The following is a 15,787-nucleotide window of genomic DNA, read 5'->3' as shown; positions in this document are numbered from 1 at the left end:
ACCATTCATACACCACTTGCTTATTAAAAAATCTCAAAGTGATTTACAAAAAGATAAAACAATTGAGAAAAATTCACAACCCTTCTTTAAAACATACACGAATTAAAATACTAAAACAGATTAAAATTACCTCAGCTTTCTAAGCATCTTGGTAGGCTTGTTGTCTATACAAGAATGTTTTTAGCAGGTGTCAAAAAGAGTACAGTGAAGGTGCCTGCTTGATCTCAATAGGCAGGGAGTTCCAAAGTACAGGTGCTACCACACTCAGCAACTGAGTTCTTACAAATGCAGAACGGGTATTATGTGGCACCTATAGTAGTACCAGTTCTGCTCACTGAAGCGGTTGATCATTAGCAAAATGCTTTTGTTTACAGGGTACTATAAATAGGAGAAAGAAACATATACAGATATATGCTCAGGACAGCTGTTTCTCACAAACTTCTGGTTGTTATTATTATTATTATTAATATTATTATTAGGAATATAACACAAGCTAGGAGAACAAGAAAATAGGGTTGAAAGCAAATTCTAAAATTTGCTTTTGTTTAAAATAATTCAAACACACATAATGTAAACATGCCAGCAAAACAACTTTCCAAACAAGTGCATGTACAAAGACAGCATCATTGGACGGATGCTACAAAAGAATGCTACAAAACAAGAACACAATAATATAGCTATAAGTTATGCTAACAAGCTCTCACCTTTTTTTTCATTATTTTGCCTATTTTCCCATTTCTCTGTTTCAGGCCGCTCCTCCCCAGTTGCCAAATGTTCTCTTTTGATGTGTTTAAGACGCTTTGAACAATCATTCTTAGAATGTTCCTCATGTGTAAAGTCACACAAAGAGATTTAAAAATGAACTTAAAAAGTGAAAGCTGGAATCTAAAACAGTTTCTGTGCAAAGGCTACAGTGCTACAATCTACTTAAATGGATATTCTGGTCTGGTGTGCAGCTATATGAATACAAGAGGTAGTGACGTGCCTAGATAAGAAAGCCTAATGAAACAAGGCAGAGCACAGTTGTGACAGCAAGTAGATATGGTGGATTGAATTTCACCTAATTAGGTAACCTTACATGAGGAGCTCTCTTCATCAAGTGTGTAGTTGTACTAACTGCTGCCTCTGTTAAAGCAGTGTTGCATTTTAAAAGACGGGCTAACTTTGAAGTGATTATTACATAAGTAGGGAAACTTAGATTTCCCCTCTTTAGAAATGTAGCATTTAGTCTGTTTACTACCTGCCATATAGAAGACAGTTCCCACTACCAATTATATATACATACATTAAAATCAATAGATATTAACAGCAGTAATTATTTTCAGCAGCAATCATTATTGTGCAGCATGTGCAAATGTATCTCCATGATCAAACATGCTAACCTTTTGCAGTGACGAAGGAATAGCAACAGTGGTAAGCATTTATACAAGGGTCAGGAAATCTGTGACTTGGTGCACAAATTAGCTCTCTTTCTTACTTCCAATTTCAAACAATGCCTCCCCTCCATCATCTGCACCCATTAAATGGTATCAGTTTGCTTTTAGCATGACATCAACCCCATATAAATGACCTGCATCAAACTTTTTATGGAACATGGACAGAAGCTCCTAAATTTAGATCCATCACTACAGGACTGTTATATACTGAAGAAAAAGCACCTCAGATCGCAGAATTCATGTCAGCAACTGGTAATCCTCTTGAGCTAATCACCCAGAAGAAGAAGCTGCCACATCAAGTTAAATACTATCTACCATTTATTTAGACAAGCCAGCTTGACCATAGAAAGTTGCCTAAAGAGCACAATAAGTATACTTCCTTATCTAGTCATATCCATAATCTGTAGAATTTTAAAAGTTGCTGGCACAGGTTGTCGACCCTCTCCTTTGTTGATTCTAAAAGTACATTCCAAGCACTTTATACTACCCAACAAGTAGTTACAAATATGCATTAAAGAAGAGAGGAGGACAGAACTGGGAAACCTAGATTTAAATGTAGCATAACCAAAGACTCACTTGGCAAAGACAATCTAATAATATCTTGCCCCAAGAGGTCTATTTGCAAAACCTTGTTAAAAATCTACTTCATAGGATTAGGATTAATGGGAAATTGGTCTGTTGTTGTTAATAATAATAATAATAATAATAATAATAATAATAATAATAATAATATGTAATGGTCCTTCTGACCAATGTAGCTACTTAGGAACAATTTGTTTTACAGCTGCAATCTTCATGTATGCTGTGTATAGGCAAAGTAATTACTTTTAGAATGGTCAGCAATTTACTTCAGCACATATGCCAAAAAAACACAAAAATATTAAACTATTAGGAAACTGGAATTCTTGAAAGTGATCAGCTGAAAGGGAAAATTGTTGCTTACAACTACATAAAGCACATAATTCCTTTTGATATTTAATTGGCTAGATTTTCAAGATGTTAGGGTTTTTTTTAACACAAAATATAAAAGTAATTACAGTTACTTTTTTGATTACTTTTGCTCAAGAGATTTAGACTGTGCCCACATTTCACATTAAACCATAAATCTTTAACTCTGGTTTAGCATGAATAAGCAACACACTGGTGCATGTTGCCCAAGTCCTCACTTTGCAACAAACCACAAGGCCTTCCTTGTTGTATTGTGCACTCATGGTTTGTTTTTCCCTAAACAAACCACAACCAGGAAGGATAAGAATATATATTGACTACCATTTGTGGTTAGGAGAGAAACAACCCACAAGTCCAGGTTCAGACAACACAACAAACTAAGGCTTATAGTTTGTTTCTCTTGGTGTAGCATGGTCAGGAATGTGGGTAGGAGGAAAGCGGAGACTCTTGAGCATGCTGTGTGTGTTCACGTTAAGCCAAAGTTAGATATTAGTTTAGAAAAATGTGGACCAAGTAAAATCAAGTTCATTCCTTGATGCAAACATTAGTTACGAAGCCTGATAGCCACATTTGCCCAGCCTAGTATACTATTATTCATTTAGTACCATAAATGAAATAGGTGAAACAGCTCACCCCAAGGGCTAATTAGGGAAAAAATCCATTTCTCCTTCTTAAGTAATAATAATAATAATTTATTATTTATACCCCGCCCATCTGGCTGGGCCTCCCCAGCCACTCTGGGCGGCTTCCATAAAAACCAAAAATACAATAAAATATCACACGTTAAAAACTTCCCTGAACACGGCTGCCTTAAGATGTCTCCTGAAAGTCAGGTAGTTGTTTATCGCTTTGACATCTGCTGGAAGGGCGTTCCAAAGGGCGGGCGCCACTACCGAGAAGGCCCTCTGCCTGGTTCCCTGTAGCTTTGCTTCTCGCAATGAGGGAACCGCCAGAAGGCCCTCGGCGCTGGACCTCAGCGTCCGGGCAGAATGATGGGGGTGGAGACGCTCCTTCAGGTATACTGGACCGAGGCCGTTTAGGGCTTTAAAGGTCAGCACCAACACTTTGAATTGTGCTCGGAAACGTACTGGGAGCCAATGCAGGTCTTTCAAGACCGGTGTTATATGGTCTCGGCGGCCGCTCCCAGTCACCAGTCTAGCTGCCGCATTCTGGATTAGTTGTAGTTTCCGAGTCACCTTCAAAGGTAGCCCCACGTAGAGTGCATTGCAGTAGTCCAAGCGGGAGATAACCAGAGCATGCACCACTCTGGCGAGACAGTCCGCAGGCAGATAGGGTCTCAGCCTACGTACCAGATGGAGCTGGTAAACAGCTGCCCTGGACACAGATTTGACCTGTGCCTCCATGGACAGCTGTGAGTCCAAAATGACTCCCAGGCTGCGCACCTGGTCCTTCAGGGGCACAGTTACCCCATTCAGGACCAGGGAATCCTCCACACCTGCCCGCCTCCTGTCCCCCAAAAACAGTACTTCTGTCTTGTCAGGATTCAACCTCAATCTGTTAGCCGCCATCCATCCTCCAACCGCGTCCAGACACTCACACAGGACCTTCACCGCCTTCACTGGTTCTGATTTAAAAGAGAGGTAGAGCTGGGTATCATCCGCATACTGATGAACACCCAGCCCAAACCTCCTGATGATCTCTCCCAGCGGTCGCATGTAAATGTTGAAAAGCATGGGGGAGAGGACAGAACCCTGAGGCACCCCACAAGTGAGAGCCCAGGGGTCTGAACACTCATCCCCCACCACCACTTTCTGAACACGGCCCAGGAGGAAGGAGCGGAACCACTGTATAACAGTGCCCCCAGCTCCCAGCCCCTCAAGACGGTCCAGAAGGATGCTATGGTCGATGGTATCAAACGCCGCTGAGAGATCCAGCAGAACTAGGAAACAGCTCTCACCTTTGTCCCTAGCCCGCCGGAGATTGAAAAATGTAACGATTTAGAAGCACTTTAATGTAGGGTTTTTTGTGGTGGGATAGGCTTGCAATGTCTATAGATCTCACTCAAAAACCAGATCTACACTGAGGGTGGTGCTATAAAAACAGTAAAGGTAAAGGTAAAGGGACCCCTGGCCATTAGGTCCAGTTGTGACCGACTCTGGGGTTGCAGCGCTCATCTCGCTCTATAGGCCGAGGAGCCGGCGTTTGTCCGCAGACAGCTTCCGGGTCATGTGGCCAGCATGACTAAGCCGCTTCTGGCGAACCAGAGCAGCACACGGAAATGCCGTATACCTTCCCGCCGGAGCGGTACCTATTTATCTACTTGCACTTTGACGTGCTTTCAAACTGCTAGGTGGGCAGGAGCTGGGACCGAGCAACAGGAGCTCACCCCGTCACGGGGATTCGAACCGCTGACCTTCTGATCAGCAAGTCCTAGGCTCTGTGGTTTAACCCACAGTGCCACCCTTATAAAAACAGTACAAGACTGTAAATAAGTAAAAACAGTACAAGACTAAATAATTAGTACAGCACATCTTTCATTTTACTTCATGTCAAGTTCTACTTATTTTATGCAAGCAATAAAGTTTTATTTTCCTACTCTCTCCTCACTTTGGAACATGAAATGCAAAGGCATTTAGTTAGGATGTAATCCTGTACACATTTTATATGGGAGTAAGTCCCAATGAATTCAATAGGACTTCTAGAAAAACATGTATAGGACTACTCTGTTAATGTACAGCTAAGATTAAGTTTTGGAAATAAGAACATATAAAATTTAGAAAGCAGTTCTAGAAAGATACACTAATTGATCTGTTGATGGCTGAAAGATACAAAACCACAAAATGCTTCCTCTCACTTCCGAAAGTAGAACCACATGATATATACCAAAGGTAGCTGGCTTTATGCTAGCCCAAATTTTTCCCCAAACATAGTCATGACAACAGCTTTCTGCTCAAAATGGTAGCAAACAAGATGTGGTCCAAATACCCAAGTCAGCCACCAAGTATTTTTTTAATTTTCTTTGCCTAGAGCATACTGGCCCTCATCCAACTCTGGTCATACACAATGCAGCAAACAAAAAAACAAAAACAAAACCAGCACAAGAATGCAATTTTAATTTAAATGCACATCAGACTCTGAACTTGAATCAAACCAAAGAAGTATGGATAGACTGCATATGTCTAAGAATGTGTGTCTAAGACTACAACTATACTTACCTAAAAGTAAGTTACACTGAAATCAGTGGTGCTTACTTCAGACTAGATAGATAGATAGATAGATAGATAGATAGATAGATAGAAAAGATTACACAGTTAATAAGTGCAGGATTTGCACCTATGGTTTCCAATCCAGTAAATTATACATGCACAAATACTTTGTATGCACACAGTTCTCTTTAACAAAGATGTACATGCACTCACCACAGAGATTTCATCCCCTACTATAGTCTTTTTCTGCATCAAGGAATCTAAAATTGCACTTACAAAATAGCCATAAAATAAAAAGGCAAAGCAGATATATAAAGGAGCAAATGAAGCTGCAAATCTTCTAAGTCATTCAGAGAAACATGTTGAGATGGATTTCATGGTTTATTTAAGCAATGGCTCAAGACACTTACACTAGTGCCTTCAACACAGCATGGCAGCAAATCATACTAAATATATATATATATATATATATATATATATATATATATATATATATATATATAGAAGGATCTGGCAACTTCTGTTTCAGTGTATCTGAAGAAGTGTGCATGCACACGAAAGCTTATACAGAGACATTGGATTCTTATCTCATTATACATGACTAAACCATTTCTCACCTTCCCACCCCTTGCCTTTTCCTGTAAGACCTATTACAGTCGTTAAGAGTCGTCAACAGGCTCATCAGGCTCATCTCAGCTATCTGCCAATCTCCGATTCCCACCACCCTTCTGAGTTATACCCCTCCCCACCTTCTCTATATATAGAAGGATCTGGCAACTTCTGTTTCAGTGTATCTGAAGAAGTGTGCATGCACACGAAAGCTTATACCAAGAACTAACTTAGTTGGTCTTTAAGGTGCTACAGGAAGGAATTTTTTTATTTTAAATGAAAAATGTTATTGGGTTTGAGTCCAAGCGCTAGTTATCACACTCATGGTTGAAACAGTCTATGGAATTAGAACTGAGGTCTGGTGACCATGGAGAAGGATATTTTAAACCTAATATTTCATATATTGGTGCTACACCTCAAACTACGTTTAAGTACGTAATTCACATACAGTAAATCTGCAGCATATAAATTCTGAATCTCCTTTTATTATTATTCTTAGATAATTAACCATAGGACACAATCACTAAAGGCTTGTTTACACAAACAGGAATACTTGAAGTTATTTCAGTGATTGTTAACTCAAGATTGTTACGGTGAATCAGCAATTGTTGCATGCCAGAATAGGAGATTTTCAACTATATATGCTTCCTGAATTTCATCCACCGTTACATACCTGAGGTCATGTTGCATACCTCGTCAGTTATGCAAACTAAGAAAAGACAAAAACTTCTATATATCACTTCTTCAATGTCAACTCACTTAAGTCCTTGTGTAATCCATTGATACTATAAGCAAATTATAGAGTGAAGCAAGATAAGGGTTTGCCATCTCAGGATAAATACATGTGAATGAGTCTCAAGTGCTCTGCTCAAGTAAAAGGGGAATTATGGTCAGAAAGGGGTCATGGGATCAAACAGGAGCTTGTGATTTTGCATGCTGATGTCCATTATTATTGGCCACTGAAGCCTGCACAGTGGAAAGCTATGGGGCAGTACTATTCCCTTCAGGCTCCAGTATCGCTACACCCCTTAGATAGTCCATTGATTTGACTTATGACCACCTAGCTATAAATGCTTCCAGATTATGATAGGACTTTATCTGGACAACAATTTAGGCTTTCTTATCTGGCTTCTTACTCTTTCTTGCATTTGGCTCCATCTTGCATCATGCTTCCTTTCCAACTGATATCTTGTCTAACTACCTAGTTTGGACAACCCCTTTTTGTGCAGTGCCCTGAAGCTCATATCAAAGGCTCTTTGCCTAACAATGCTAACTCCAGAGCCTGGACATAATCAAGTTTAGTTCTATATTGGCTCTCTACACCAGGCTTCCTCAAACTCGGCCCTTCAGATGTTTTTTGGCCTACAACTCCCATGATCCCTAGCTAGCAGGACCAGTGGTCAGGGATGATGGAAACTGTAGTCTCAAAACATCTGGAGGGCCGAGTTTGAGGAAGCCTGCTATACACCCACGATAGAAGGGATCCCTAATTTATGTTATGAACAGGTGCCTTAATTAAGCCAAAGATTCATGCATTTGTAATTACACCCATCATTAGCCATTTCCAGTTTGTGCACCTACTTTTGCCTTCTGACAGCTAATTAGTCACTTCCACTCTTACTCCAAAAATGTATTATATAATTTTATTGTTTAAGTTTCTTTTTCACCCTTATGTGATGAAAAGAAGGGTATAATTTTTAATAAATAAATAATCTAGCTACCCTTATGCTCTTATGAGATGGGGACACAATGGAGCTGCATCTTATTTTATTGGTGCATTCATGTTTCTTTCAGAACCATGAAGTAAATTGTAGAACTGAATAGGTAACTCCCATTACTTTATTCTGAAGTGCCTAACTAACTGGACAGGTAAGAAACTTTGGGCTTAGTCTTGCTACCTTTGAAACAGCTCGTGAAATATTTATTTATAGGCAACTAAGGTATGTCTGGTTGCACAAGCAAAACACTTTACCTTTATTTCTTATAGACAGACAGTTATGCTTCAATGACTGAAGATATCACAAAAAGATTCCTAAGACTGTGTAACTCCATGTATGACTCGTGGAAGGCATTGCTGCTAACCCATTCTTTTTTCCCCAGAAGAAGACTGAAAATGTATTAAAATGCCACTGCATATGTGAAAAAATATGCCTCATATGCACATGCAAGTGTCTATTTTCTCCCCCTCCTCTTGGACCTGCCAATTTCCCCCTGGTAGTGTCCCCACCACTATACTCATGTGACAAGCACAGGGTTAGACAAGCACATGGGTTAGAAAATGAAATGTAGTGTCGCCCTTGAAATGTTTAGTTCCACTCTAGTTTGCATTAGTTACCATGAATATCAGTGCTGACCCACACTTAACTGTGGTTAAAGCTGGTAAGGGACAGGTATTTGGGAAGGAAGCCTGCTTCCAATCTACTAACAAGGCTTAAGACGTTGGTAGTACAGTGGTACCTCGGGTTAAGTACTTAATTCGTTCCGGAGGTCCATTCTGAACCTGAAACTGTTCTTAACCTGAAGCGCCACTTTAGCTAATGGGGCCTCAAACTGCCGCCGCGCCACTGGAGCATGATTTCTGTTCTCATCCTGAAGCAAAGTTCTTAACCTGAGGTAATATTTCTGGGTTAGCAGAGTCTGTAACCTGAAGCGTATGTAACCTGAAGCGTATGCAACCTGAGGTATTACATCTTCACTGGCCCCATCTCACTCTCTGCCTCATGAATACAGGTCTCTGTCTTGCTTTCGTATTTTTATTATGTAATAAATTAATATCCAAGCTTTTAGAAAGCTTCTCAAAGGCAGAAAAAATAGGATAATACAGTATAAAATAAACTTAACAGTAATACATAAAATATTCTAAATCCACAGAAAAATCAGTACCTTTCTTTAAAAAAAATTTCAAAAAGTAAGCTGCCGCCTACAACTACAAATGGCAAAAAAGGGTTAAATTATTTGAAAGCCCCAAAATAGAAGCATTACATGCTGTCTTGTATCTCCAGAGTCTAATCCAATTATGCCTACAACACTCCTCCTTGGATCCTCTTTAAGATAGTTATAAATTGCAGACTTGAGGAGCAACTATACCACTCCCAACTTACACATATACACACACTGTTTAATATATTGTGTCTGACAAAGAGCTCTGCAGAACTTGAAAGCTGGCTCATTATTTTTTGCCATTTTAGTTGGTCCTAATAAAAGTGTCACCCTGCTGTAGATTTAGGCTTACTAGGTATTTGCATAATTACAACCCCAGAATCTTGGATACCTGAATCCATGTTTTGGTAGGGCAAAATACATAGTATACTGCCTAATAGGCAATACTGCCCCAAAGCATAAATCAATTACCATCCACAGAATATGGCTGATAAAAAATATGTCAGGCCTCTTGAAGGAATACTCATTCACACCTTCCCTTAGCAATTACCGTACCTTTATTGTCCTGCCACTCTTACAGTCAAAGGGGTCATTTTGAAAAAGTAATAGCTCAGAAATATTACTTATCTTACTGCAACAAATTTGTTTAGACTTATATTATGCCACTGTTTCTAACATTTTTGTACCTTGTAATTCTTTTTCTCAACCCCCTCAGTTCAAAAAGCACTGTTTCTGACTAACGTGTTTGTGTCTTTTATTTTTACCAGTCTTGTAATTCTCCCCCCACCCCCAACCCTCTCAGTTCAAAAGGAAGTCAGTTCACTGCCTTCTATTACGGGTGTGTATTCAATCTGAAACCCATTATATTAATGCCTTCCAAATCTTCTCTAGCTTGTGAACATTCTTGTTAAAATTTGGACCTCAAAACTAAAGACTGTTTTCAAGGACATCCCCTAGAACCAAGTAGGTTAGAATAATAGATTTTAGGGTTTCCCAAGAGTTGGGTAAAATAGAAATGCAAACTTAATCCAAAATAGTATTGCTTCTGCTTTCTACTCAACATATGGGAAAATGGCTGAGACTGTCAATAGGAATTTTATTTTAACAACAAAAAACGATTTCCAAAAGTTTCTCATGAACACCACCATATTATATTGGAAAGGCCAAAAGAATTACATTTAGTGCTCTGAAATTCAACAGGTACTGTTATATAGCAAGAACATAAAAAGAGTCCTGCTAGTTCATCTAGCCCAGCATCCTGTTCCCACAGAAGCCATGCAGAAGCCTTTGGGAAGGCTTCACAAGCAGGACATGAATGCAACAGTGCTTGCCCACTTATGCTCCCTAGCAACTCGTAGTAAACAAACTTACTGCAGTGATCACATGATCAAGTCCTTGATATGTTTTGCCTACAGTTGCAAAATTCTATTTTGATTTAAGATACTGTAATATCAAATTCAAGACAGTATATTGGACAACATGGCACCAACTCAATGGTTCCATATTGTTTAGGATCTTATCTTAAATAATAATAATAATAATAATAATAATAATAATAATAATAATAATAATAATAATAATAATAATAATAATAATAATAATAATAATAATTTATTATTTATACCCTGCCCATCTGACTGAGTTTCCCCAGCCACTCTGGGTGGCTCCCAATAGAGTATTAAAAACAATACAGCATTAAATATTAAAAACTTCCCTAAACAGGGCTGCCTTCAGATGTCTTTTAAAGATAGGATAGCTGCTTATTTCCTTCACATCTGAAGGGCAGGCGTTCCACAGGGCGGGCGCCACTACCGAGAAGGCCCTCTGCCTGATTCCCTGTAACCTCACTTCTCGCAATGAGGGAACCGCCAGAAGGCCCTCGGTGCTGGATCTCAGTGTCCGGACTGAATGATGAGGGTGGAGATGCTCCTTCAGGTATACAGGATCTTGCCCTAAAATAAGCTGATGCTACCTTAGAGGGTCTTTCCCACACATAAGAGGAGAAGCAATGAGACAGAGGAGTGAGGAGTGATGGATTGTGAAGGGGAATGAGCAAAAACAGAGATAATAAAAGGGAATGGGGAAGGAAGGCACTGTGGATTTGTGTATTCTATACTGAGTTCCAACAGCTCTCCTTTGTCACAATCTAGCATGACAAAAATGTAATGCTGGGGCATGACAAACACAGAGAAGTGTTTTTAAAAATACATGTATATGCATACATAAAAAAACAATTATTTACTCTATTAGGATGCCTGTCAACATAACCAGTGGGTGCATGTCCAATGCGGAGTCTTTTGGAGAATAGTGCCAAAGGTGCTGGTTTCCCCAACACCAGTTCTTTGTTTTTCTGTAATAGGAACAAACCCTTTATTTTCTCCATTTAAGCAAATGGAAAGCATTCATAGTCCTACTGGATGTAAACTAATATTGCCCCTCTCCTGACAACTCCAGTGTTTGTGCCCAGAGGCAGGTCTTCCCTACTCAGCAGTGTCTCCAATTGCAGACTCTTCAGTTCCTCCCACAAGTCTACTGATCACAACCCCACCCTGCATCAGCATAACTCCACCTTCTAGATTCCATTCTTGGCATGCTGCTAGAGTAGCAATTGACTATTATATTTCATCTACCATATGCTAAAAAAAATTAAAAATCAATAAAGCACAACTACAAGGACCTCACCAATATAGTTCTGATCAATTTTACCAATATCACTTCAAAACAGTATTCTACAAAATTACATTTATTTCTTTGGGTTTAGCCATATATTGTTTTTTAGAGCTCCAATGCTTTCCAACATGGCCACAGTCACAGCATAGGTGAGAAAGGACTGGGACAGAATTGGACTTTTGATTTAACTGAGCTCCCTGCTTCTGAAAATCTCATACCCATCACAGCTCCTGTTAAGGTTTTCATTTCATTAAACATTTTTATTACATTTATATACCACCTTTATCTTCCAAGTGAGCTTTCGCTCCCAAGGTGATGTACATGGTTCTCATCCTCTCCATTTCATCCACACAACAGCCCTATGAGGTAGGTTAGGCTAAGAGATGGTGACTGGTCCAAGGTCACCCAGTGAGCTTCATGGCTGAGTGGGAATTTGAACCCTGGTCTCCTACATCATAGTCCATCACTCAAACCATTACACCACATTGGCTCTCAAACATCACAGTTCTGCTCCTGCCAGACTCTTCCAGTTTCCTGTCCCACTCAATGTGAATCCTCCAGTCTTAAAGTCTGTAAGGGCAAGGAACTGGGAAAATGCTGCGATTGAAGGTGGTGGGAGAGACTAAGCTAGAGAAAGCTACAGCTGGCCAGACTGCTGGTAGTAAACCAGCTTTGAAAGGAAAAGCTGCTCCACCACACTGAAATGAGTCTGTGGGTCTGTGATGCAATAGTAGGAGAGGGGAGGTACAGTTCAACCCTTTAATCCTCCCACCCCACCCAGTAATGCAGCAATGCAAATTTCTATGTGGTACAACACAACTTTGAGGGGGCTCCTAAGTGCATATGTGTATTACCCCTAACAACTGCAATACCCAATGATACTGGCCTTTTTATTACAGAACATAAATGTACGCACTTAATAAAGCTTAGCCACCGTGGCTTGAGTAGGATTAAATTATTTTAAGTGGTTTGTGGATAGCTGCCATAAACTCAAAGCTGCTGTGGTCAATTCAAAGTAACTCTGCTTGTACTGAGCTCCTCATTCACAACGCGAGGTATCAGGCAATTGGACATACTTCTGTATATATGCAATTTATGCTGAAGCCAAGAACAGGAGCATCCTGGTGCTGAAGGTCAGGACTCAGAGTCACTATAAGTATTTTACTCTTTCTATGCATAATCTTCTGCATTATGACAGATACAAAATCAAACAAAAATCAAGAAAATCACTTTACTACTTCATGCCATGAAAGGAAAACAAATCCTGTTTCATTTATTTATTTAATTTACTTAATATTCCACTCTTCCTCCCAAAGGACCCCAGGGTGGTATCTAGTACTGTACTTAGATTGAACAAAATGTAACTGGAAATGCAGTAATTGTATGAAGTAATTGTATCAGATTTACAGAGGGATCATTGCTACTAAAATGTTTCTGAAAGGTACATGAAGTAACATTCAAAAGTCATTGCTGTTACTGCAGTCTCATATGACAAAAAAAGAATATTTAATATAAGAATAAAATGAATACAAAATATAGGCACTAATGAATCACTAGCTTAAAACAAAAAGCAAAATAATAACGGAAACACTGTTTTAAGAGTTATGCATTAAAATACATACAATCCAGAGACAGAAAATGCAAGCCATGTTTCAGGTTGCATGCTATGCCTGTAAAACTGACTGTGCCTGTTTTACAGCTCCCTCCTAACAACATATACAATCATCTTAAATTCATAAGCTACAGCCTTGACAAAGGCTATTACATGAGCATACTAGAAGAACTACACACACTATCGTGGTTTACATCTCATGGGATGAAATCCCCAGAACACCGATACTGGAATATGGCGAGTAAGTCATGGGAGATACTCTTCCAAAGGAACTGCTTAATGGACTGCAGCTAAAGTCAGTAAGATTACATGCATGTATATGTGTTCCACTTCAGAGGCCTAGATCATAAGCAAATTCTGTAAATCCATTCATTCCAGTGACTATATTTTTGCCAATTTTAACAGACTGATTTTTTTTAAGATTTCCAACAAAGGGGAGAGAATGTGTATTTGTCTTACAATGTATGACAAAAGGGGCATTTTAAGCCACACATTACCACTGCAACAGACAAACCCCCTTGATACGACTTCCTGTGTTCTTCTCAGCATGAAGAAATAATAATAATAAATCCTAATTCATTGCTTACTCTTTCCTATTTTCTCATATCCAAGCATTATCTCACTTCCATATGATTAAGGGTGGGAATCTCTGCAGTATTTAGTTTTAGGAGGGTGAATTATTTTGGAATTTCCGTTTTAGAAGATTTCCTCCAAGTTTCCTTTTCTTTAAACGCTGGGGAGCAATTGAGGCAAAATAATCTTCCGAATCGAACAAATGAATAATTCACTAATCAACATTAAGAGCTAGCTATAAATAAACCACATATTATTATGAAGCATTTCACCAAGGAATCGAAATAAATTTACAACAAAGCGGGCCATCGGAGAAACAACGATTTTAAAATAAAATATCCTGCCATTGCAATAAAAGTCAGAGCAACAAAGCAAGCCTATATTCACTGATGCTGAGATGAGCAGTGGAAAACGCAAGCCGCAACTATAGATGCATATCCCGGGGGGGGGGGCAGATCGCACATTTTTAATAAAGAAATAGCAGTGATGCAAAGAAGGGTTAACAGGGAACTCCGCAGCCCGGCCTTATGCATCTTTCCTTGGAAATAATCAAACCCGACTGTATTCGGTGGGGCTTTACTCAAAAGCAAGCGGGGAAGAAAACTAAGGCGCAGGTATTCCGAGTCCCAGTGGATCTTACACACAAGTGCGCATCGGATTGCAGCCTGTTCGTGCTCTTTTTATTCCCTTCTATCCTCCAGCTACCTCTAGGTGCTTCTGCGGTGCCCATTCAGAGGCAGCAGGAGCTGACACAAAACAATGCCCGACCCATAAGGCCAGGAAGCAAACACACCTCGCAGTTCTTTCGCCTGGATTACGCTCCCCCTTCCTCCTCCATCAACAACAATGACAGCGTCAATCAACCCACAAAAGGGCGACCAAAAAAAACACAAATCAACCTTCCTGTCCTTATTTTAAACAGCGCCGGCCCCACAACCCAGTGCGAGCCATAATCATCACGGATTAGGCTTTTTCGTTTCCCCCTTTACGGCTTAAATCCTCCTCTCAGCCTGGCTCCGATCGCGAAAAGAGGGGTTGACAGGATCCCTCCCTGGCGTGCGTTTTGTACCGTTTCCTGGGATAGGCGAGGGAGGAAGGGAGCCGTTCCTGAGATCTCCCCGCTCGGGATCGAAGGAAAGGCGAGGAGGCGGGAGCACATGAGGTAGTTTTTTCTTTTTACTCGAGAGCCGCCTGCCTTTGGCCGCCCTTTCCGCCGGGACAGACAGACAGACGGGAGGATTATCCCGCCCGAGAGAGGAAGAGAAGCCCGCCCGCCTCCCTCACAGCCCCGCCGCCGCTCACCGGCATCATCTCCGGCGCCGCCGCTGAGGCCCGAGCCGAGACTCCGCTCTGAGGGAAAGGGGCGAAGCGGGCGCGCGGCGGTGGGGAGGCGAGGACGAGGCCTGCTGCCGGCTGCACTGCCCACCCGGGCCGGACGGAGGGCCAGCCTTCTTCGGGGGGCTCCTTTTCTCCTCAGTCGTTGCGGCGGCGGCGGCGGCGGCTTCCCTTCCCGTCGCCGTCGGAATCCAAGCCGCGGCCTCCTCCGCGTCTGCCGCCGCCACTGCTGCCACCGCCTCTTTTTCTCCTCAGGTTTTTTTCCCTCCCCCTCCCTCAGTCTCCACACACACAGAATTCCGGCCCTGCTCCGCCCCGGGAAGGGTTAATGGCGGCGGATCCCCATTGGCCGAGGCGGGAGCGAAAAGGGGGCGGGGCTGGCCGTGGTGCGGCGCGGCGCAGGACGGCGGGCGGGGGAGAGGAGGGAGGAGGGATGGAATGCGAGCGGGGCGGGTGCGCGCCTGCCTGCCTGGATTTGGTCTCCACGTGACGCGCGGGGGAGCAAATGCAAGCGATCGGGGTCCCCCCCCCTCCAATTTGTTCTTCACCGTCGCTTT

At 41.2% G+C, this 15,787-nt stretch overlaps 1 protein-coding gene across 7 annotated transcripts in view; it reads right to left on the bottom strand.

Annotated features, from left to right (window-relative positions):
* Positions 1 to 15,584, bottom strand: part of PPP1R13B (protein phosphatase 1 regulatory subunit 13B) — a 67,663-nt gene extending 52,079 nt beyond the window's left edge. For 2 of the 7 annotated variants that reach the window (XM_081191424.1, XM_081191425.1), the window contains exon 1: positions 705 to 906. In XM_081191424.1, the coding sequence (XP_081047550.1) occupies positions 705 to 830 (126 nt within the window). In that variant the 5' untranslated portion in view covers positions 831 to 906. Of the gene's footprint in view, positions 1 to 704; positions 907 to 14,535; positions 14,641 to 14,964; positions 15,070 to 15,197; positions 15,479 to 15,517 lie in introns of those variants that run through there. The other 5 variants (XM_081191429.1, XM_081191428.1, XM_081191426.1 and 2 more) reach the window with 5 other exon arrangements.
* Between the last annotated feature and the right edge of the window lie 203 nt (positions 15,585 to 15,787).

Source organism: Podarcis bocagei, assembly GCF_964188305.1.
Source record: "Podarcis bocagei genome assembly, chromosome: 1".
NCBI lineage: Eukaryota > Metazoa > Chordata > Lepidosauria > Squamata > Lacertidae > Podarcis > Podarcis bocagei.
Note: the sequence above shows the minus strand (reverse complement) of the source record. Positions and strands in the feature narration are given on the sequence as shown.